This window comes from Ranitomeya variabilis, chromosome 2 (assembly GCF_051348905.1).
Source record: "Ranitomeya variabilis isolate aRanVar5 chromosome 2, aRanVar5.hap1, whole genome shotgun sequence".
Classification (NCBI taxonomy): domain Eukaryota; kingdom Metazoa; phylum Chordata; class Amphibia; order Anura; family Dendrobatidae; genus Ranitomeya; species Ranitomeya variabilis.
The window spans coordinates 709,931,277-709,955,819 of NC_135233.1; the positions used below are offsets into that span (position 1 = coordinate 709,931,277).

Sequence of the window (24,543 nt, forward strand, 5' to 3'; positions counted from 1 at the left end):
CTCACATCATAGTGCCTATCCAGCACAACTACACAAGGGTAGCTCATCTCATTTTGTGTCTCCAAAGATCACCATGACAAACTCTGTGAGGGGGCGCCACCTTTGTTTCAGTTGTTTTTGGTGTGGTGACAAGATGGGTGTAAGATATAAAGTGTGCACCATGCTCCAAAAAATGTGCCAGAATACTGGAGCAAATTTCTGGCATAAAGTAAGTTGATTAATAAGAGGTATAAGCAGAGGCAATAGTAATTAAAGGTTCACCATAGATATCAAGCAGCACGAGCCATAGAGATTTCATAGACTCATTTTAAGACTGTTTAGCCTAAGTTTATTCTGTCTAAAATTAGAGTTCTAGTATATGTGATCTGATTCAATGTGTATATAGCTGGCACTTTAACAGTCTTTTATAAAATACACTTTGTCAGAAATGGATGAAAGCGTGAGTTTGGCTTTCACAGCTGCCATTGGAAGGTTTAGAACTCGCTATGCCTCGTTTTCACACATAAATCAGATTGCTGACCGCTCTTCTCATTATGAGGTCTAAATAATTATGCCCATGAGTAAAAAGAATTCTTCAGTTTTGTTAGAATGATGATGTCTCCGTTTTTGTTAAAAAGATAATAAAGGGTGAAAAACTTACTGAATGAACAATCAGATCCACTTGGGGATTCAGGGTCCTCTAACAGACACTCTCCGGTTTTATTGTTGCACGGTCCTCCACCACAGTTGCATTCTAAATGATCAGGAAAAAGTGTTAGTGGTGCAAAGAATAAACAAGTAATTATTTTATAGGAAGCAGCACACAGACAGAATGTGAAACATTTGTGTAGTACATAAACCTTTCAATTGTTAGCATAATACTTTCAACTAAAAACTTTGCATGGAGAACAGAAAACTGACACACAATAAAGGCTGTCGCAGAAATACAAGTGCTTTTCCTCCTAGCCTTTAATGTATAAGTTGATGTTTCCTAACCTTCATGATTCCAACGTGGTGCACATAACTTTATACTAACAGGAAATTACTTGCACATCCAGATTTCAATAGTTAATTATCTATTTTTCTGCTTATAGTGTCTTAAAACGTATTGTCATTCAAAGGGCAGGACAACCTTCAGAGGTATAACTGTTGGGCATCTGTTCCTTCTAAGCTGGGCTTAGCTCCCTTCCCTTATGGCTGATGCCCTTTGCTGTGCTCCACAATCGGCTTTACAAATAGCCTGCTGTGTTCCTGTGGCATGATTTTCCTATGCCCCTTAAGGCCCTGCTATAGACACACTTGTGCCTTGGTATTGAGACACCAGAGTTCTGTTGTTTGGAGTGCACCACCATCTGTTCACACTGTGAAATCATCTTGCAGTGCTCTTGTTATTCCTGCATATTCTTAGATTTGCTATTTGACCCTCTGCTGTTATGGGACTCTGTTCATATTGTGCATTCATCTTGCTAAACTCATGTGTTTTCTGCATACTTTCAGTCCTGCTGGTTAACCCTCTGTTAGCCACATTCTGGATTAAACCATTGGAGGCAGTATGCATAATAAACTACTTCATATAGTTTTTCATCCTTGAAAAACACCTGGGGTTCCTCTATCTACCCCTATATTCTGCTGAAATCATATAAAAACAAAACACCAACAGAACAAAATATTTAAATGGCTAAAGTTTATTAGAAAAATGCCAAACAGAAAACATAAAAAACAAAGTAAAATAGGGATATGACAAGTGAACCATAGGCAGATGGCACCACAGAGAAGCAGAGCTTCTGCTTTACACTTGGCATTTAGTCTGGTTTGCTGTCCTGGTTCTGTGGTTTTCATGGTGTCCAAGTCCATGCTGTTCCATGTTCTCTCTCAAAATACGTCAGAAAAACATTTCTGCACCTTCTATATTTTAAATGGATTTACAATGAAGATTGGATTTTAAACCTCATTGTACTGGACTTAAAACTATCATTGGACTTCACCATGTGCTCTATAGCCTCCTGTGCCAATACCCTGCATCCATGTGTCCACCGTGACCTGCGGCTTCATGGATCCACCTCCCTAGGTAAACCTAACAATAACTTGATGCTCATGGGCATCTCCATTTTAGATTGTAGGTCCGCCTCTGAGGAATTGATTGTAAGTCCTGTCTCCTAAAATCCTTTAAAATTTACTGTTCGAAAACTCAACGCATGTGAATAAAGTCTAAAGTACTCACTTTAATTGGATGCAAAATACTGGCAGATTTGCAAAAGCAGAATCTGCTCCTAAATCCTCATTTACTACTGAATGCGATAGTGCAACCTTATGTGAAAGTTAATATTTTGTCTTTATATTTATTTTACAGAAAAAATTCAAGCTCACATAAAATTTTCAAAACACGTACTCTGACAACCAGATGGCCCGTAATTCCAATATCCGGACTTGCATCTATCACATTTCAGACCCCCTATGCCGGGTCTACATCTGCACTGCTGAGTTATGGGGTCACAGTTGTTGTCCAAGGAGGCAACACTACATTCACACTTCTGACAGCCCAAACAACTGTCAAAACCATAGTACCCAATCTAGGAAGTAACAAAACAGAGACACGTGAATTAAATGCCCTGATCTAGAGAAGTTACATGTTTACAATAAAGGGAAAAGTTAAAAATTATTTTAAAAAGGTATTGGGATTTAAAAAAAACCAACATAATAATAATAATAATAATAATAATAATAATAATAATTCTTTGTATAATAAAAATGTACAGTTTTCAAAGAAACCTTCTGTATTACGATAATTCCTTTATTTTATCAGGATCTCTGCTTGACTCAGTAGGATGTTTATTTACTTCCAAAGGCAAAAATCTGTCCATGGTCGTGTGACAATCACGCAGGTAAAGAGGGTTCACAGTTCTAGTATGTCCATCAGAGGTATACACCAGTGTGCCCATGACTGCATCCATTAGAAGTAAACATTTCCTTGTGAATGGCAGGAAGTAGGCAAAATGGTGAGGAATTTATCTACAAAGTCTTAAAAGCATTTGACTATGCAAATAATATTGATTTGTTAAAACCAGAACACACTCATTCATTAAATGTTATAACTAGGTATAACTTACTAATGATGAATCAATTAATTTGTACAATATATTGTACGTACATTTCATTAAACTTGGGTATTTTTTGGATTTTCTGCTGATGTAAACTAGCTCTCAAGATTAAATTGTGGAATATCACAATATAAAGTACTACATAGGTTTCTATTCATCAAACAGTTTTGTTAGAATTCTGGCATGAAACTGTTTTAAATTAAGCAAAATTATGCTTTTAGGTCAATCCCTGCCACCAAAAATTTTGAAAAGTGGGCAGAGTTTAGCCGGGAGGGAGCACGTCCAACAAATTCATGATAATTTAAGCCACAACTGTGCCGTGAGTTACAGCAGAAATGCATTCTAGTCCCTGACGAGCACATATCTTTCAGTGGTGGACGGCAGCTGAAAATTGCACCTAATTCGTTAAGAGGGGAACATCTATTAAGGTACCGTCACACTAGGCGATATCGCCAGCGATCCGTGACGTTGCAGCGACCTGGATAGCGATATCGCTGTATTTGACACGCAGCAGCGATCTGGATCCCGCTGTGAAATTGCTGGTCGTTGCTAGAAGGTCTGCACTTTATTTGGTCGCTGGGTCGCCGTGTATCGCCGTGTTTGACAGCAAAAGCAAGGATACCAGCGATATTTTACACTGGTAACCAGGGTAAACATCGGGTTACTAAGCGCAGGGCCGCGCTTAGTAACCCGATGTTTACCCTGGTTACCAGCGTAAAAGTTAAAAAAACAAACAGCACATACTCACCAGCGCGTCCCCCAGCGTCTGCTTCCTGACACTTACTGAGCGCCGGCCCTAAAGTGAAAGTGAAAGCACAGCGGTGACGTCACCGCTCTGCTGTTAGGGCCGGAGCTCAGTCAGTGTCAGGAAGCAGAGGCTGGGGGACGCGCTGGTGAGTATGTGCTGTTTGTTTTTTTAACTTTTACGCTGGTAACCAGGGTAAACATCGGGTTACTAAGCGCGGCCCTGCGCTTAGCAACCCGATGCTTACCCTGGTTACCCGGGGATCTCGGCATCGTTGGTCGCTGGAGAGCGGTCTGTGTGACAGCTCTCCAGCGACCAAACAGTGACGCTGCAGCGATCGGCATCGCTGTCGCTATCGCTGCAGCGTCGCTTAATGTGACGGTACCTTTAATGAATTTGGGGCACAGACTTCATTAAGAGTGTTCTGACAAAATGCCAGCAGTGATAAAGTATAGTGTAGGATATATCATTTGGTTGTTCCAGGAACAATGTCTATCAATACTCACTTGACAATGATCACAGGTAATGCCAGTGACGCCTGGTTTGCAGTGACATCTCCCCGCTATGTCATTGCACAATTCTGTACCGCACGCAGAACACTTGCATTCTGAAATATGAAATTACCGTTAGGCAGCGCAGCATTATCATGTAGTCAAGTGTGAACACCGGCTACTACCATTATTGGTAATATTATTAATGGCCCTTAACTTCTATATCTACATTTATCTTCTGACATGCAAGTGAGGTATGAGAGTTATGGTCCCTTAATTCTAGAAATGATTTTGCGGCTCAGCTCATTACCCATTCCTTAACATTTCTCATTTACATTTCAGAAGATAAACATAAGATCTTGAATACAGTGTAAACGTAATTGAAGCCGAGGAATTATTACTATTTGTCTCACAGAGTTTTCCCCTTATTATTAAAACCTTATATCTTTATTACTTATCAATAAAACCTTAGTACATAAATACCTAAATAATATTACACCAGCACCACAAAAAGACAGAAATACACCCAGGGGGGGTGCCTATCCCTATACTGGCCTATCTCAACCTGCCTGCTTGCGGAGGTTGGCACCCTAACCCTGCGCAGTGGCGCCCCCGCTCCTCGATGGCTCACCCTGCTACCCCTATTGGGCCCTATAGTGGCAGGGGGTGAGGAAGATGGTGAATAGGCAGGTGAGAAAGAAAGATGTGTGTGTGCGCAATGTATTATGCGTACTGAGAGGATTTCTTATTGGCTGCATACACTAGGCAAATACTGTATACTGCAATTATTAGGTTCTGCTACTAGATGATAATTCAGACTACCCTAGGTTGTGTAGATGTCACTAATATGACCTAACAGAAGAAATATATCTTAGCTGAGTAACCTGATACTCTTTCTGTAGGATACTTTCTATGGAACAATTGGAGGATACTTTCTATGCCCTCACAATTCATGAATTTAAATAGTGCAAAAAAGAGAATTTCTTGGGTTCAAATAGTGCAACAGAAAGGATGCACTGCATATATAATGATTATTCTATCTAGAGAAGCTATAGATTTATCCCTTCAGCTAATGTGTAGTATATGCCTATGGACCCACATACAATATACAATGCCCCATATTTATCATAATTTATGCATGCATGGATGACTGCAACGCACACAATTGAGGCGGCAGAAAAACAATTGCACACACCTAGGCCAGAAAAATATATAACAAACAAAAACCACCACCCTAAAAAACAATCACATGTATCATAGATGAATAGCAATTCACAATAACCCGAGCCAATTGACCATATATTCAATCAGCTCAAATGTGGCTCCCAAGCCACACATCTCATTAGTGCCTATATCAGGTTGAGATAAATATCTCTTTCTCTACCAAGACACATGTATCATCAGTGTCTGTACCAGGTTGAGATCAATGTCTCTTTCTCGACGCGTTTCCCCTCTGCCGAGGTTCATCAGGAGAAAATGAAAACCAGGGTACTTATCTCGTTGCTGCATATACCAGCCAGAGATGAATGAATGCCATACAGTGGTAGGGACAATCCCCTTGCGGTGTGATGCCATCATCAGCAATTGTTTTTCTGCCGCCTCAATTGTGCACACACACATCTTTCTTTCTCACCTGCCTATTCACCATCTTCCTCACCCCCTGCCACTATAGGGCCCAATAGGGGTAGCAGGGTGAGCCATCGAGGAGCGGGGGCGCCACTGCGCAGGGTTAGGGTGCCAACCTCCGCAAGCAGGCAGGTTGAGATAGGCCAGTATAGGGATAGGCACCCCCCCTGGGTGTATTTCTGTCTTTTTGTGGTGCTGGTGTAATATTATTTAGGTATTTATGTACTAAGGTTTTATTGATAAGTAATAAAGATATAAGGTTTTAATAATAAGGGGAAAACTCTGTGAGACAAGATAAACATAAGACTTCAGTTTGAAGGGAATCTATCACCAAGATGTTGCTATGCAATCAGAGAACAGAATGATGCATAGGCAGAGACCCTGATACCAGTGATGTGTCACATACTGGGCTGCTTGCTGCAGTTTTTGTAAAATCACTGTTTTATCGTCTGCAGTTCTACCAGCTCTCTGAATGCTGAGCTTTGAATAACCCTGTTTACATCACCGATTGGCAGCTTTCGGTGTACATTGTGCATAGGTAGAAAGCTGCCAATCAGTAGTGGGGACGGGTTATACAGAGCTCATGAATATGGTGGACTATATGGTAACAGATTTACCAGTCTTCTAGTGATAATTTCCTGCTGATAAAATAGTCATTTTATTAAAATTACATAAATCAGCCCAGTAAGTGACACATAGCTGGAATAAGGATCTCTTTCTTTACATTATGGTGCTCTCAGATTAGATGGTGAAAACCTGTTGACAGATTCCCTTTAAAGCATTTGTCAGGTCTTTCAGATTTGTCCTGCCCATAAATGTTATTATGTATAGTAACGTAACCTTTTATTGAAATTGGTTTTTTTTCAGCACCTTTCTTGATTATGCAAAGTGATTTTTGCTGCTACCCGTTTCTGTTGATGGATCTTTTCTGGCACGTAAGGAAAACTATTAATATATTAGATAAATTATATGTGCCTAATGCTCCCATATATACTATATGGACACAAATATTAGGCACCTACACATTACACCTACAGTAGCCTTTATGAAATCCCATTGTAGGCCCCTTTCACAAGCACATTTGTTTCCGGTACCGGAGATATCCGTGTCCATGTGTCTGTGTGTGTACTACGTGTGGCACATGCACAACCATGTGCCACCCATGTGCCACATCAGTATTACACGGACGGCCGCCAGGGAAGAAGTGTTACAGTAAGTGCTGTTCCCTGGTGGCTGGTGCTAATGCCGGCTCTCATCATTCTCCTCTGCTCTACCGGCGAGCAGAGGAGAATGATGAGGGTTATATTAAAGTCCGAACAACAGCAGGTGGTCCTTCCACAGCCGCCGGCTGCGATAGTTCGGAAATAAATGAATGAAAAACCCGGCGTGGGTTCCCCCCTATTTTATTGAATCAACCAGACAAAACTCACAGCTGGGGGCTGCAACATCCAGCTGTCAGCTTATTCAAGGTTGATTATCAAAAATAGAGGGGTCCCTATGCTGTTTTATTAATTATTTTATTTTCGAACTATTGCAGCCGGCGGCTGTGGAACGACCACAGTGTACGGTACAGATGGTATTGCCGTGGGTGTTGGCAGTCACATGGCCGCAAGTATGCAGTTTGTGTATATGCGATCACATGCCTACCAGACATGCTTGGCTTCTTTCAATTCACTTGTGAAGAGAGAGATCGAGCACGTCTAGTTGGAATGTGACTGGAAGTATGCAAATCTCATACTTTCAGTCATGTGACCACCCTCTCTTACCAGCAATACTGGTAAATCCTAACAGCATGCACACTGCACGCTGTTAGGATTCAGAAGTTTGCAGCCACATAGAGTGACCGCAGACTTTTATCACAAGACCGGACAACCCTTTTATTATGCTGTCTTAATTAGGGATGCTTGTTAATGTATGAGAACAGGTTTAATCCTTTCTCAACTCCTTTTTTATAATAACTTTCATTTTTTTAGAAAGCAGAAATTTCCTGTAATGTAAAACTGACAAACAAGAAATACCTTTGCAGTTCTTGGCTACTCTGGCGTCTCCGTAATAGCCCGGTGCGCAGCGCTCACAGTGAAATCCAGTGGTGTTGTGCAAGCAGCTGTTGCACTGTCCCGTTACTTCGTTACAATCTTCAAAAATCAAGTTAGGATCGGAGTTTCCACTGCAGTCACATTTTTTACATGTGCCGCCTCTCAGGAGAGGGTTGCCATAATAGCCTGGGGCACACCTTAAATAAAAATCAAGTAACCATAACAAACTGTACTCTTCACATGAAGCCACTTAGTAAATCACATTGTTACGTGTAACGCAATGATTGAGTTAACATTTCCGTGAGACATTTCTAACGGTCTCGTTAACTGTGCTTCTATTAAACAGTTCAGTTAATTGCAATTTATACGTTGGGCACCATTTAAAAAGAAAAATATACTTTGGCTTTTTGCTTAGGCGGTAAAAGTAACCTCACTACATATAAGGAGTTTAGTTACTGAACTATTGCAAGCAAAGCCAATTGTCGAAACTTTATGGGGCGTTTTGAACACCACTTAAATATAAATAGGAATTACTTGTAAGTTTTTAAATAGGAATTACTTGTAATTTTTTTGGGCATAGGAAATAGAAAGCAAGGGTTGTGCCCATATACATGAGGTAGCGGTTGGCCAAATGCTTAACTGACTTCTTTCGTCATATGTATTTTCTATGGGTAGAGGGGAGAAATTGACTGCCAGACACATTTTTCAATGGCTTGTCTCGCATGAGAACAAAGGAATTGGAAACTGCTTAAGGAGTCTGAAGCCCCATTGGGGTCACAGTCAAGATTCCCTATCAGTATGTCTTTGGATTGTGGAAGGAAACCGGAGAACCCGGAGGAAACCCACGCAAACATGGGGAGAACATACAAACTCCTTGCAGATGTTGTCCTTGTGGGATTTGAGCCCAGGAACCCAGCGCTGCAATGTTAACCACTGAGCCACCAAGGTCTTTTATGGGGTATGATATAAGATAGCTTTGCTACTAGAATCACAATGTAAAGGTGCATTGCGGTTTTGGAATTTTTTCTTTAAAGTGGTCACTTCCTTTATGTGCAGTTATGATTGTTGGTAGTAATCAGATTTTAAATCATGTGCTCCCATCATTATTTTGACATGGTGTAGCATGCAACAAATATTAGGAATCTGTGAACTCATGTATAGGCCTACTACACTATGTTCCAAATTATTATGCAAATTACATTTTTATCAGATTTTCCTAAATGGTCGGTGCAAATGACAGTCAGTCTAATAAAAGTCATCACCCGTTAGATTATACATCGAATTTTATTGAAGAAACCTCCCAATGATAACAGTATAATCTCCAAAATGAATAAAAACTCAAAATGCACTGTTCCTAATTATTAGGCACAGTAGAATTTCTAAACATTTGATATGCTTTAAAGAACTGAAAATGCTCATTTGTGGAATTTGTAGCATTAGGAGGTCACATTCACTGAACAAAAAAGCTATTTAACGCCAAAACATCCCAACAGGCCAAGTTACATGTTAACATAGGGCCCTTCTTTGATGTCACATTCACAATTCTTGCATCCATTGAACTTGTGAGTTTTTGGAGACTTTCTGCTTGTATTTCTTTGCATGAAGTCAGAATCGCCTCCCAGAGCTGCTGTTTTGATGTGAACTGCCTCCCACCCTCATAGATCTTTTGCTTGATGATACTCCAAAGGTTCTCTATAGGGTTGAGGTCAGGGGAAGATGGTGGCCACACCATGAGTTTATCTCCTTTTATGCCCATAGCAGCCAATGTCTCAGAGGGATTCTTTGCAGCATGAGATGGGGCATTGTCAGCATGAACATGATTTTGCTCCTGAAGGCACGTTTCTGCTTTTTAGACCATAGAAGAAAGTTGTCAGTCAGAAACTCTATATACTTTGCAGAGGTCATTTTCACACCTTCAGGAACCTTAAAGGGCCTTACCAGCTGTTTCCCATGATTCTGGCCCAAAACAAGACTCCTCCACCTCCTCGCTGACGTTGCAGCCTTGTTGGGACATGGTGGCCATCCACCAACCATCCACTACTCCATCCATCTGGACCATCCAGGGTTGCTTAACACTTATCAGTAAACAAGACTGTTTGGAAATTAGTCTTCATATATGTGTGGGCCCAATACAACCATTTCTGCTTGTGAACACTGTTTAAGGGTGGCCAAATAGTAGGTTTATGCACCACAGCAAGCCTTTGAAGGAGCCTACACCTTGAGGTTCGAGGGACTCCAGAGGCTTCAAATATCTGTTTGCTGCTTTGTAATGGCTTTTTAGCAGCTGCTTTCTTAATCCGATGAACTTGCCCTGCAGAAATCTTCCTCATTATGCCTTTATCAGCACAAACACATTTGTGCTCAGATACAGCCACAAATCTCTTAACAGTACGATGATCATGCTTATGTTTTTGGAAAATGTCTAATGTTTTCATTCCTTCACCAAGGCATTGCACTATTTGATGCTTTTCAGCAGCAGAGAGATCATTTTTCTTTCCCATGTTACTTGAAAACTGTGACCTGCTTAATAATGTGCAACATAATTTTTAAGTAGTTTTCCTTTAATTAGAATCACCTGGAAAACCAATTATCACATGTGTTTAAGATTGATTTCAGTGATCCATTGAGCCCTGAGACACAATACCATCCATGAGTTTATTTGAAAAACAAAACAATTAAATCTATATGACACTTAAATGCAATTTGCATAATAATTTGGAACACAGTGTATAAAAGAATGCATGTCTTGGCCTCAGGGCCGCCATCAGGGCAAGACAGGCATTACACCTGTATGGGGCCCGGTGATGAGGAGCAAAAAGGGGGGCCCGAGCACGCTGGCAGCCCGGTCCGCGCTCCCCTCGGGCCCCCCTGACATTTTATTCAGGCTGCGCCGCCGCTCCAGCGTCACCGTTATGTTTGCAGCGGTGCAGCGCAGCAGCCTAAATGAGCGCTGTGGCTTTAAGGCCCGGTGCATCATGGGCCAGTGACGTCACACGCTGCCCTGCTCCACTTCCTCTTTCCGGAGCAGAGCAGCGTGAGGTGTGCCACGTGGGTGGCTGCGGACGGCGGAGGACCAGGAGGAGCAGCAGACTGCGGAGGACCAGGAGGAGCAGACAAAGTCGGCAGCGGGGGACCACCAGACAAGGTGACGGGGGAGTGGGGACACTGGCAGGACGTGCAGGCTGCTGCAGCAGCTGTGCAGACCCGAGGAGCAGGTGGAGGGGGCGGGCCAGCAGGGTAAGTACCGGTCTGTGTGGATTCAAACAGGGCCCGGGGGGGTGAGGGGCTTTGTTTGCTGACTGCACGCACCTCGGCACCTGCACAGATTCAAACAGGGCCCGGTGGGGGGGGTTTGTTTGCTGCCTGCATGGATTTCAACAGGGCCCAGGGCTGGGGGACTTTGTTTGCTGGCTGCACGCACCTGCACGGATTCAAACAGGGCCCGGGGGGGGATTTGTTTGCTGCCTGCACGGATTTCAACAGGGCCCAGGGGTGGGGGGCTTTGTTTGCTGGCTGCACGCAACTGCACAAATTCAAACAGGGCTCAGAGCCCGTGGGGGGGTTTGTTTGCTGCCTGCATGGATTTCAACAGGGCCCAGGGCTGGGGGGCTTTGTTTGCTGGCTGCACGCACCTGCACGGATTCAAACAGGGCCCGGGGCCCGGTGGGGGGGTTTGTTTGCTGCCTGCACGGGCAGGACACGGGCACAAAGCTGGACACGGGGGCACAAAGCTGGACACGGGGGCACAAAGCTGGACACGGGGGAACAAAGCTGGACACGGGGGCACAAAGCTGGACACAGGGGCACAAAGCTGGACACGGGGGCACAAAGCTGGACACGGGGGCAAAAAGCTGGACACAGGGGCACAAAGCTGGACACGGGGGCACAAAGCTGGACACGGTGGCACAAAGCTGGACATGGGGGCACAAAGCTGGACACGGGGGCAGAATGGAGATACGGGGCATGATTGGAGATGGGGCAGAATGGTGATATGGGCATGATTGGAGACGGGGCAGGGTTGGAGAGATCGTGCAGGATCATGGGGCAGGATGGATACGATGGAGACAGATGGGGCAGGATGGGGAGATCATATGGGGCAGAATGGATACTCATTAGGGCAGGATGGGAGAACATATGGCTGGAGCCAGGAATGAGATAAACGAGGCTGGCATGGCAAATATTATTATCATAGGGGCTAATTAAGGGATATTATTACTGCAGTGATGTATTTATTTTATTTTTTGAGTATACTGTTTTAAATGGGGGGGCGGTCCTGTTACTGTGTAGAGTGACACTATATCGCCTTTTTTTCTTCATGTGGTGTAATGTAGAAGTTGGGAAAATTAAGTAATGTGTTCTGCAAGTGGAACTCGAGATAACGGTGTTATTTCCTGCAGAGATTAGTCCTGGCTGGATGAAGTGATGGCGGTCTGTGCTGGATGAAAGATGAAGGACTTCACCTAGAGACGTCACTGGTGAGTCAGTGTGTTACCTATACACTGACACTATACACTGTATACTATATACACCGGTCCTGTGTATAATGTCACCAGTGATCACTGTATTACCTATACATTATATACAGAGCTCCTGTGTATAATGTCACTGGTGATCACTGTATTACCTGTACACAGACACTGCATACTAAGTACAGATCTCCTGTGTATAATGGCACTGATGGTGATAGTATTGTGGGTTTTTTGTATTATTGATCAGTATTGTAGTATTCAGTCACTATGTGGTGGTAATATGTGGTCTAGTCATGATGTTGTGGTATTTGTTCCTTGTATTTGATATTATTCAATCACTGTGGTGGTAATATGTCATCTGGTCATGGTGCTGTGGTATTTGTTCCTTGTATGTGGTATTATAGGTCATTTTAAAAATTGAAAAATAAATAAAAATATACCTATATTGTATTGCATATTTTAACAAATATTTAATAGGTTACAGTAGAGTAGGGCCTGGCCAAAAGTGTCTACCTTGTCATTTTGGTGGCTTAAAAAATCTTTTGGCCAAAACAAAAGCTGCTGGCTATATGTGTGATCTGGTGATGGGAACTGTCAGTGTGTGATAGGTGAGAAGTGGAGATTTTCCAAGAGAGAGCGGTGGCACTGTGGACAGTTTGAGGGGTGGAGCGTGGAGGCGGGGCTGGGGTGGAGCCTGGGTGGAGTCTCAAGGGGGCCCCGAAAATTTTACCAGTATGGGGCCCCGAAATTTCTAGTGGCAGCCCTGCTTGGCCTATCAGGGATTGCACTTCAATGCAGAGTATTGAATAAAGCACTTGGTAAGAGAAAAGCAATAGTAGGGATTCCTTTACGCAGTGCCCAACTGAATGACTTATCAATGATGCATTCTGATATAACCTCAGAGTACATCTTTTAGATGTTTGTATGAAAAGAATACAATTAAAAAGGACTTTTCATTAACTCAAAAGAGGCCTTTTTGCACTTATTTTATTCCTTCTTCTCTGAGTATTCTTTTTATGTTTTTTTTTTTAATCTGCCATACGCTACAAGAGATATGGAACATTTTTATTTAGTAGTTATTTTTATGTTCTTTGCCAAGTAGGCGGTACTCGCTGGGTATTAGTGCAAGGACGCCCCCAGAAAATCTGTGAGCTGCTCCCCCTCAGTAAAGACAATACAAATTACTAGTGAAGGGAGATTCGATTTGCAGGACTCTGGACCATTGGCCAGGTTAGTAATCTGGATCACAGGATGGGAGGCCAGTGAATCTTCTTGCTTTTCAGCTTTCGCGGCTTTTGATTAGCCAGGCTGGTGTAATGTCATTATTGGCTAATCAAAAGAAGATCCGGAAATGCTGGGAGATAAGGAGATTCGTAGACTTCTCAGAGCCCAGCGACTGCAGTTTTCTGACCAGGCTGATGAACTAATCAGCTATATTTAAAACGCCCCATATCTCTGGAACCGTATGACAAATTTAGGAAAATGGACTACTCATTGGAGAAGAAGAAGAAAATAAGAGCAAAAACTGCCTTCTCTAGACCTGGTGACAGGGCCCTTCTTATGTATATTGCATTTTATCTTGTCATTAGGTATCAGTAGTTATGAATCCAATCCGTAAATTCATACTGGATAAAGTTTTTCAGGATAATAGACTTTCTTTACAGTGAAAGAAACTGTGCTAAATTAATAAGGAGTTGGAATTTCATTAAGTGGGTGATTTGGCTCAGGTTACACTTCATGGCTGAGAAGAGCAGTCATGGGTATTATAAGCTTGTAATTAAATGGTTTGGATACCAAATAAATATTCCTACAATGGTTTTAGAAATGGGAAATGGACCATATGCTGTGTGGCAGTAGGATCAGTGTGTAAATAGACAGATCGAGGCATGAGCATCACATGACACCGTACAGCTGTCCACTATGCAGACAGAAACAACAATACATTTGTGATGCATCTATCTTGTGCCGAAGGCATCAGCTCTTCCTAAGCAAATCCCAATCAGTTCGGGTTGCAGGCATGCTTGTGATTTCCATATCTTTTACTGATCAATGGTAATAAGCAAAAAACTAAACTGCTTTCTATGTAACACAGCTTTTGAGTGCTTATTTGGTCATCGAGGCAAAAAAGGATTAGTTTACACTGCAGTTCCATCCTATATGGCTTTAAAGCCATCAGTTATGATACTAAAGAGGAATCACATACTTTCGGTAACACGCACACCCACTCCCAGCAGCGGAGAATAAGGACAATGCGCACATTGCGCACTGTGAGGATTCGCAAGTCTGCAGTGACAAAGAGTGACTGCAGACTTGAGCTCCAAGCCTGGACAAATTGTTTAAGAAGAGGGAACAAGGCTACTGTTAGCACAAATTTTGAGACATCTGACTGTGTACATTAGAGCAGGGATCTCCAACTTGTGGCTTGGGAGCCACGTGAAGCTTGCAGGACCATGAAGTGCGGCTCGCTGATGTCTGTTGTCTAACACCATGTCTATAAATCAGCTATGAGGAGTAGGTCTCCACAGATAGTGACTTTTATGAGTAGCCCTACATAGAACAACAGATCAATATGCGCATATACATATATATGCGCCTTGAGGTTGGAAAAATAAATTAAGTGCTAAATTAGACATAGGATGGTTCTGCCAGATAAAGGGGTGTTTGAAACTGGATGCGATAGTAAGCAGTGAGTGCTTGATGCAAAACTACAGAATGAAAGTAAGAAAGTAACCCCTTGATGGAACTATACTGCCTTGGTGTGATTTCTGTGGGGAAGCTATGGCTGTCGTTATACCAATAATAGGGGCTCTGGGTGTCACTAATTTAGGTGAAGGCGGGAGCTGGATGTCACTACTCGGTGGTGGAGAAGGCTGGTTCTGGATTTGACTCGCGAGTCGCGACCCTCTCTCAGTGCTGAATGAAGCACTTATGATAAGAAAGGTTGGGGATCACTGGATTAGAGTAACACAAAAGCCATTTCAACCTTTTGTTATGGGGTACTATTATCTGAGCTGATTGTTAGAAAGTTCTGTCTTTCTAAACTCTACGGTCATGAGAAGGGATGTAGATTTCCATCGTTCAGCCAGAAGCAGAGTGTAATTGTCAGGCATTGAGCGATCCCAGCTTTTTCTACTCAGAAAGATATATTTTTTCAATATGATTATTTGAAATTCTCTTAACATGAATGTTTACCGCTATGGAAACAGCTTGGAAGTAGCCTCTATGGAATTTCCGTCTATCCTCTATTTTGTGTGTGATTACAGACATCTGGATTCTAACAGAATCGTAATATATTCATTGAGTTTCAGAAGTATGGAACTTTCCAGTAATTTAGTCCAAGTCAAACAGTAGATTCTTGTTCAGATGCATTCACTTATTATTTTTGTGTCGCCCTCAATAATTAGCATGTTTTTAGAAATATTCTTGCTGTATACAGCTGAGGTGAGATTTTTGCGGCAAATAGCTCACCCATTTGTGGTCAAACTGCAGAGAAATGTACACTGTTCGAAAAAAATAAAGCGAACATTTAAACAACACAATGTAACTCCAAGTCAATCACACGTCTGTGAAATCAACCTGTCCAGTTATAAAGCAACACTGTGAATCAATTTCTCCTGCTGATGTGCAAATGGAACAGAAAACAGGAAGAAATGATAATAATAATCTCTTTATTTATATAGCGCTAAGATATTCCGCAGTGCTTTACAGTTTTTGCTGTAAAGGCAATCAGCAAGGCAACCCCGATAAAGGAGTGGTTTTGCAGGTGGTGACCAAAGACTATTTCTCTGTTCTCAAGCTTTTTGGCATTCGTTTTAGTCACTTTTGCTTTTTGTCATTGCTCTCACTCTTAGAGGTAGCATGAGGCAGTGTCTACAACCAACACAAGTTGCTCATCCAGGTTGGCATCAATGTGAGCTGTGGCAAGAAGGGTAGCTGTGTCTGTCAGTACAGTGTATAGAGCATGGAGGAGATACCAGGAGACAGGCCAGTACACCAGGAGATGTGGAGGGTGCGGTAGGAGGGCAACAACCCAGCAGCAGGACCGCTACCTCCTCCTTTGTGCAAGAAGGAACAGGAGGAGCAGTGCCCTGAAAAATGGCCTCCAGCAGACCACTAACATCCATATGTCTGTTCAAACTGTCAGAAACAGACTCCATAAGGGTTGTATGAGGGTCCGACATCCACAAGTGGATGTTGGGTTGTAAGCCCAACACCGTGCAGGGCAACTCGCACTTACCTGAAAACACTAAGATTAGCAGATTCGACATTGGCACCCTGTGCTCTTCATGAATGAGAACAGGTTCAAATTGAGCACATGTGACAAACAATACAGAGTGTGGAGACGCCGTGGAGAATGTTCTGCCTCCTGCAACATCCTCCAGCATGACCGGTTTGGCAGTTGGTCAGTAATGGTGTGGGGAGGCATTTCTTTGCAGAGTCGCCCAGTCCTCCATGTGCTTGTCAGAGGTACTCTGACTGTCATTTGGTACTGGGATAAGATCCTCAGATCCATTGTGAGACCATATGCAGGTGCAGTGGGCCCTGGGTTCCTTCTGATGCATGACTATGCTAGGCCTCATGTAGCTGAAGTGTGCCAGCAGTTCTGGCATGATGAAGGCATTGATGCTATGGACTGGCCTGCCCATTCCCCAGACCTGAATCCACTCAAGCACATCTGGGACATCATGTCTCGTTCCATCCACCAATGCCACGCTGCACCACAGACTTTCCAGGAGTTGACTGATGATTTAATCTAGGTCTGGAAGGAAATTCCTCATGAGAACATTCACTGCCTCATCAGGAGCATGCCCAGGTGTTGTAGGGAGGTCATAAAGGCACATGAAGGTCACACACACTACTGAACATCATGTCCTTGCCTTCAGGCATTTCCACTGAAGTTGGATCAGCCTGCAATTTGATTTTCCACTTTGATTTTGAGTATCATTCCTAAGCCAGACATCCATGGGATATTAGTTTTGATTTACCTTGATCATTTTTATGTTTTATTGTTCTCAACACATTCCACTATGTAATGAATAAAGATTTACAACTGGAATATTTCATTCAGTGATATCTAGGAAGCGGTATTTTAGTGTTGACTTAATTTTTTGAGCAGTGTAAATGAACTCAAGATGTGAACCATGGAAGTGTGACATGATTGGTCAGTTATCTTACTCTTTTACCATAGAAATGTTTAAAGAGAACCTCAGCCTTTTATCATATTTAAGTTCAAAGTTTTCAGCTATTTCTATTGTTTAAAAAAAACTTTACCAAGGTCAGAGATATGATTTTCGCAGAGAAAGCTTATAATAAGAGTGTTTTTGTGCACAAAAATATATATGTAATAAAATTTGTAGCTCAGCTCACCAATATACTTTGGGTTCATGGAACTTCGTCCTGATCCTCACACAGCAAGACAATGGAAAGAAAATGAGTAGATCCAGCTTTCATGGAAATTTAAAAAAAAAATGTGGGGGTCTTCACTACAAAAAATAGTAAAATAGCAAGGCACAAGGGCTGTTTTACCTAATACATATGAGTAAAAATTGCACCAGAGATAAGAGGATCTGTGCATTTTTTACTAGTATGTATCAGCTACCACAGCCCTTGTGCCTTGCTATTTTAGTATTTTTTATAACAAAGAACCAAACATTTTTTTACTAAAATTTCAATGGAAGCTGGAACTGCTCATTTTCTTTCCACATACACATATACTGTACAAGAAATGCCCCCATTCTCATGCTCTGTAACCTGTCATCCACTTATTGATTGAGCAGTTAACTTTCACTAGTATTCTGACAATGTTATAGGAGCTGGGACTTCCTTTTCCTCACTTCCTCACTTACCAGCATGCATTTTACCCGCCAATGATATGCTTGCCCTGAATTGAAAGCCCACATTTATGCTATACCTTTATGCTGTGTGACAGACAGGAGAGCAGGAGCAGAGAGACAAAGACACACCTCACTTCCTGTAATCTACCTCTGCTTGTTAGCTGCAAGAGATGGATCACACTTGACAATAGGCTGCGGGCTGCAAACACTTTGGTTGGCACAATATTGTGATTTTTCAGAATTAAAACATCAATTTGAGTAAACAAAAAATTATTAAATTTTGTGCCACCATTGACTATCACATGAGTTTAATTTTATTGAAATGACAGCAGATTTTATCATGAGATTTTTATCTGTTGTATTCTTTCAACTGGTATAGAACATTAGCCTTTCCTCAATGCCAGTTTTAACTTAGAGACTGAGATATATACAGTATATATATATGAGACTGTACTTGCCTTTCACATTTGGGTCCAGCAAAATTTTCCTTACAAAGGCAGCGCACTGTACCTCTCTTCATTGAACAAGTGAGAGCAAAGCTATAAAATAACATAAGTGGAAAAAAGACAACAAAAAGTTACATTATACTTTCTACATACATTTTACTTCTCTAAGGGTATGTTCACATGTTGCGTATTTTACAGCAGATTTATCTGCACCAAAATCATTGATGGCAGGTAATACACTCCATACACACATTTTTGAACCCGGTATTTATGTGTGTTCCTTATTCATTTTACGTAGGTTTTTTCCTATTTATTTCAATGAGTGAAAAACACTGTAATAACATAGATAGAATTGTCATGCTGTAGATTTGCAAAAATGCTTTAATGGTTGAATTCTGCAAAGAAAAAATAATTAGCATCTGCATGAAATTCTCATGGACGTTGCTGGTATTGTAAAGTGCAGCATTTTTATCATTAAAAATGTGCAGAAATGATGCAGCAAAAACACAGCATGTGAACAAGCCCTAATAATTGTGATAAAACAGAATGAAATAATGTTGCATGATGTCACAAGCTGAGTATTTTCCAGAACGGAAGGATCCCACACTATTTAATAACCTGGATATCCTCATATTTTATTTTTTTTCCTTATTGTTGTACTGTATGTATTTCCTGCCATTTTAATATCTACCAGTTGAACAATAGTTTCTCTGATGCATTGTGTGCGGATTTGTCTGATGCAAGGGAATTGTCTTCATATCAAGATGAGTAAAGGCTGGAGCTGCTATAAATGTTCACTCTTTAGCTATGATCAGTTGCAAAAACAGTGGCATTTAAAAGTTTGGGCACCCCTGATCAAAATGACTGTTATTGTGAACTGTAAGGGTACCGTCTCACAGTGGCACTTTTGTCGCTACGACGGTACGATCCGTGACGTTCCAGCGATATCAATACGATATTGCTGTGTCTGACACGCAGCAGCGATCAGGGACCCCGCTGAGAATCGTACGTCGTAGCAGATCGTTTGGAACTTTCTTTAGTCGCTGGATCTCCCGCTGTCATCGTTGGATCGGTGTGTGTGACACCGATCCAGCGATGCGTTCGCTTGTAACCAGGGTAAACATCGGGTTACTAAGCGCAGGGCCGCGCTTAGTAACCCGATGTTTACCCTGGTTACCATCGTAAATGTAAAAAAAAAAAAACCGTACATACTCACATTCCGGTGTCCGTCAGGTCCCTAGCCGTCTGCTTCCCGCACTGACTGTGACTGCCGGCCGGAAAGTAAAAGCAGAGCACAGCGGTGACGTCACCGCTGTGCTCTGCTTTCACTTTACGGCCGGCACTCAGTCAGTGCGGGAAGCAGACGGCTAGGGACCTGACGGACACCGGAATGTGAGTATGTACTGTTTTTTTTTTTTTACATTTACGATGGTAACCAGGGTAAACATCGGGTTACTAAGCGCGGCCCTGCGCTTAGTAACCCGATGTTTACCCTGGTTACCTGGGGACTTCGGCATCGTTGGTCACTGGAGAGCTGTCTGTGTGACAGCTCTCCAGCGACCACACAACGACTTACCAATGATCACGGCCAGGTCGTATCGCTGGTCGTGATCGTTGGTAAATCGTTTTGTGTAACGGTACCCTTAAGCAAGATGAAGATAAAACGATCTGTAAAAGGTCTAAAGTTAAAGATGAAACATTTACTTTGGCTTTTAGGTATATACTAGCTGTACTACCCGGCTTCGGCCGGGTTAATAACTGCGGTTAGCAAAATAGAATGTGTTAACAAAAATTTATTCTGCACACAAAAACCACAAAACAAATAGATAGAAATGTAATTATTAAAAGGCAAAAAGTAAGCTAATAGAAGCATTTCACAACATATAATTCAACACCAGAGATATTCCACACAGATTTAACTAAATTGGTGAGGTGCTTTTTGAGTATGTGCAAGTTTTGTGTGAGGCAACTTTTGCATGTGTTGCAACTTTTGTGCATGTGGCAATTTTTCCGCGTGTGCAAGTTTTGCGTGTGGCGAGTTTTCCATAAGGTGAGTTTTGCACATGTGGCGAGTTTTGCGTGAGCCTAGTTTTGCATGTGGCGAGTTTTGCATGTGGCGAGTTTTGCGCGTGGCGAGTTTTGAGTGGCGACTTTTGTGTTTCGACTTTTATGTGGCGAGGTTGTTGTATGTGTGGTGAAATGTGTGCTGAGGGTGGTATATGTGTTCAAGCACGTGGTAGTGTGTGGCGCATTTTGTGTGTGTGTTCGTATCCCCGTGTGTGGTGAGTATCCCATGTCGGGGCCCCACCTTAGCAACTGTACGGTATATACTCTTTGGCGCCATCGCTCTCACTCTTTAAGTCCCCCTTGTTCACATCTGGCAGCTGTCAATTTGCCTCCAACACTTTTCCTTTCACTTATTCCCCATTACGTAGATAGAGGCAAAATTGTTTGGTGAATTGGAAAGCGCGGGGTTAAAATTTCGCCTATATATATATATACACTCACCGGCCACTTTATTAGGTACACCATGCTAGTAACGGGTTGGACCCCCTTTTGCCTTCAGAACTGCCTCAATTCTTCGTGGCATAGATTCAACAAGGTGCTGGAAGCATTCCTCAGAGATTTTGGTCCATATTGACATGATGGCATCACACAGTTGCCGCAGATTTGTCGGCTGCACATCCCAAAGATGCCCCATACAAGGCAGGATGGATCCATGCTTTCATGTTGTTTACGCCAAATTCTGACCCTACCATCCGAATGTCGCAGCAGAAATCGAGACTCATCAGACCAAGCAACGTTTTTCCAATCTTCTACTGTCCAATTTCGATGAGCTTGTACAAATTGTAGCCTCAGTTTCCTGTTCTTAGCTGAAAGGAGTGGTACCCGGTGTGGTCTTCTGCTGCTGTAGCCCATCTGCCTCAAAGTTCGACGCACTGTGCGTTCAGAGATGCTCTTAGGCCTACCTTGGTTGTAACGGGTGGCGATTTGAGTCACTGTTGCCTTTCTATCAGCTCGAACCAGTCTGCCCATTCTCCTCTGACCTCTGGCATCAACAAGGCATTTCCGCCCACAGAACTGCCGCTCACTGGATTTTTTTTCTTTTTCGGACCATTCTCTGTAAACCCTAGAGATGGTTGTGCGTGAAAATCCCAGTAGATCAGCAGTTTCTGAAATACTCAGACCAGCCCTTCTGGCACCAACAACCATGCCACGTTCAAAGGCACTCAAATCACCTTTATTCCCCATACTGATGCTCGGTTTGAACTGCAGGAGATTGTCTTGACCATGTCTACATGCCTAAATGCACTGAGTTGCCGCCATGTGATTGGCTGATTAGAAATTAAGTGTTAACAAGAAGTTGGACAGGTGTACCTAATAAAGTGGCCAGTGAGTGTATATATATATATATATATATATATATATATATATATATATATATTTATATATTTCCATCTTTTATATTTTAAAAAATAGAAAAAGAAAATGGGCCGAAGCAGAAGTTTGGGCACCCTTGGAGATTTGTGTTTTCAGATGACTTTGGACTTTCAGACCTTAATTAGCCTCTTAGGGTTATTGCTCGTTCACTATCATTGTTAAGAAAGACCAGGTGATGCAAGTTTCACAGCTTTATAAAAACTCAGCCTCCTCTAACCATGTGCCAAAAAACTGCAGCCGTGGGTTCTTCTAGGCAGCTGTCTAGCATTCTGAAAATGAATATGGTGGAGTCCCACAAAGCAGGCTATAAAAAATAGCAAAACATTTTCAAGTTGCCCTTGCCTGACTGACACTGACTCTACATTGAGGCCCGCTGTCAGTCATAGGGCCAGGGGTGTGGTGACTGAACTGGCGTCACCTTGCCCTTATGACTGAATAACGAATGCCTGGAGAATAAAGATAATTTTCTCCCCACTGCATTCAGCTAAGTGCAGGTGCCGGACGGCAGGATAACGCTGTTAACCTACAGATTAACTCCGCAGCTGTCAGATAGCAGCTTTATTTCTAGTGACAGGTTCCTTTTAAGCATGGGGGTGGAACAATCATGCTTTGGGGTTGTGTTGCAGCCAATGGCACAGGTAACATTTCACGAGAGAAGAATGGATTCAATGAAAAGAGGATGGCTTCTACAAATGGATAATGATCCTAAACACACATCAAAATCCACAACAGACTACCTTAAAAGGCACAAGCTAAAGGTTTTACAATGGCCCTCACAGTCCCCTGATCTTAACATCATTGGACATCTGTGGCTAGACCTCAAAATAGCAGTGCATTCAAGACGACCCAGGAACCTCACAGAACTGGAAGAATTTTCCAAGGAAGAATGGATGAAAATCGCTCAAACAAGAATTGAAAGACTCTTTGCTGACTACAAAAAGCATTTACAAGCTGTGATACTTGCAAAAGGGGGTGCTACTGGTACTAACCATGAGGGTGCCCAAACTTTTGCATCAGTCTATTTTCCTTTTTGTAATTTTGAAAATGTAAAAGATGAATATACTGCATATATATATATTTGTCTAAAATAGAAAGGAAATGTGTCATCTTTAACTTTAGCCCTTTTAGAGATCATTTCATCTTCATCTTGACAGTAATTTTGAGCAAACATTTACATGCCACTGTACTATGAGAACAGTTTGTGAGCTGAACTTGTGCGGAGATGGGACATCTGGTGTAAAGAAGAGAGATTGTCTCATCCGCTTCATCGCAGCACAAGTTAATAAGTATCCAGTTCATGGGAACCATACAGGAAAGTTACTGTTCCCATCAGGGCAGTTATGAGATCATGTATTTTGTCACTCCTCTTCAGGCCCTAGAGGAAAAATAAACTCGCAAGCTTCTGACAGTGGAAATAACTGACATTTTTCAGCATACTCAATAACTATAATGGCCATAGAAATGTCACAGACTAACCCAGATTTCATTAAAGATAAATCACAAAGGAAGTACATTGTTGATTTCTATTTGACCACTAGGCATATTTTCTAAATGTACTTTTTAGAGGGGTGGATGAAATTCAGTTGGCTCAGTAAATGTTGAACTCTATAGAAATGGACAGTTATAAAGTTGTCATTATATCATCAGTGCAGGAAGGCAGTTGATCTGTGTAAGTTCCATGTTTCTAAGAGCAAACTGCACACAATCCTCATAAACATGCTTCAATAATTCAAGTAAATAGCAGTAATACAGCAACAGCACGTGGACTGAATGTTCAGTAATATTCTTCAAACAATAGAATATTATAGCAGTTATAAAATTGATTTAATGACTTAGACCTATCGGCTATCGGGTCTAAAGTAGATACAACTTAAAGGGAATCTGTTACTAGGGTTTTACTACTGCATTTGAGAGTTGCATGATGTAGGAGCAGAGACCCTGATTGCTGCTATGTATCACTTACCGGGCGGCTTAGATAAAGTCACAGTTTTATCTGCTGCAGATCTATCAGTTCTCTAAATGCTGAGCTCTGTATAACCCCGCCCACACTACTGATTGGCTCCTTTCTGTGTACGCTGTGCATAGTCAGAAAGCTGCCAATCCGTGGTGGAGGTGGGGTTATACAGAGCATGAATATGGAGGACTACATGACATCAGGTTTACTTGTCCTCTAGTGATATAGTCCTGTTGATAAAACAGTGATTTTTTCAAAACTACACTAAGCAGACCAATAAGTGATACATCATTGGAATGTGATTCTACATTATGCTGCTCTCAATTAGATGTCAAAAAACCTTGTTACAGTTTCCTTTTAAAGAGAATCTGTCAGTAGGATCAACCCTCCCAATCCATCCATATGGCATGTGAGAGTCATAGGT

At 42.1% G+C, this 24,543-nt stretch overlaps 1 protein-coding gene across 1 annotated transcript in view; it reads right to left on the reverse strand.

The window, feature by feature from the left end:
* Positions 1–24,543, reverse strand: part of LAMA4 (laminin subunit alpha 4) — a 214,530-nt gene that overhangs the window by 109,168 nt on the left and 80,819 nt on the right. The window contains exons 4-8 of the mRNA XM_077289489.1: positions 18,737–18,817; positions 7,958–8,172; positions 4,329–4,429; positions 2,369–2,549; positions 641–733 (exon numbers count right to left, since the gene is read on the reverse strand). Of these exons, the coding sequence (XP_077145604.1) occupies positions 641–733; positions 2,369–2,549; positions 4,329–4,429; positions 7,958–8,172; positions 18,737–18,817 (671 nt within the window). The remainder of the gene's footprint in view (positions 1–640; positions 734–2,368; positions 2,550–4,328; positions 4,430–7,957; positions 8,173–18,736; positions 18,818–24,543) is intronic.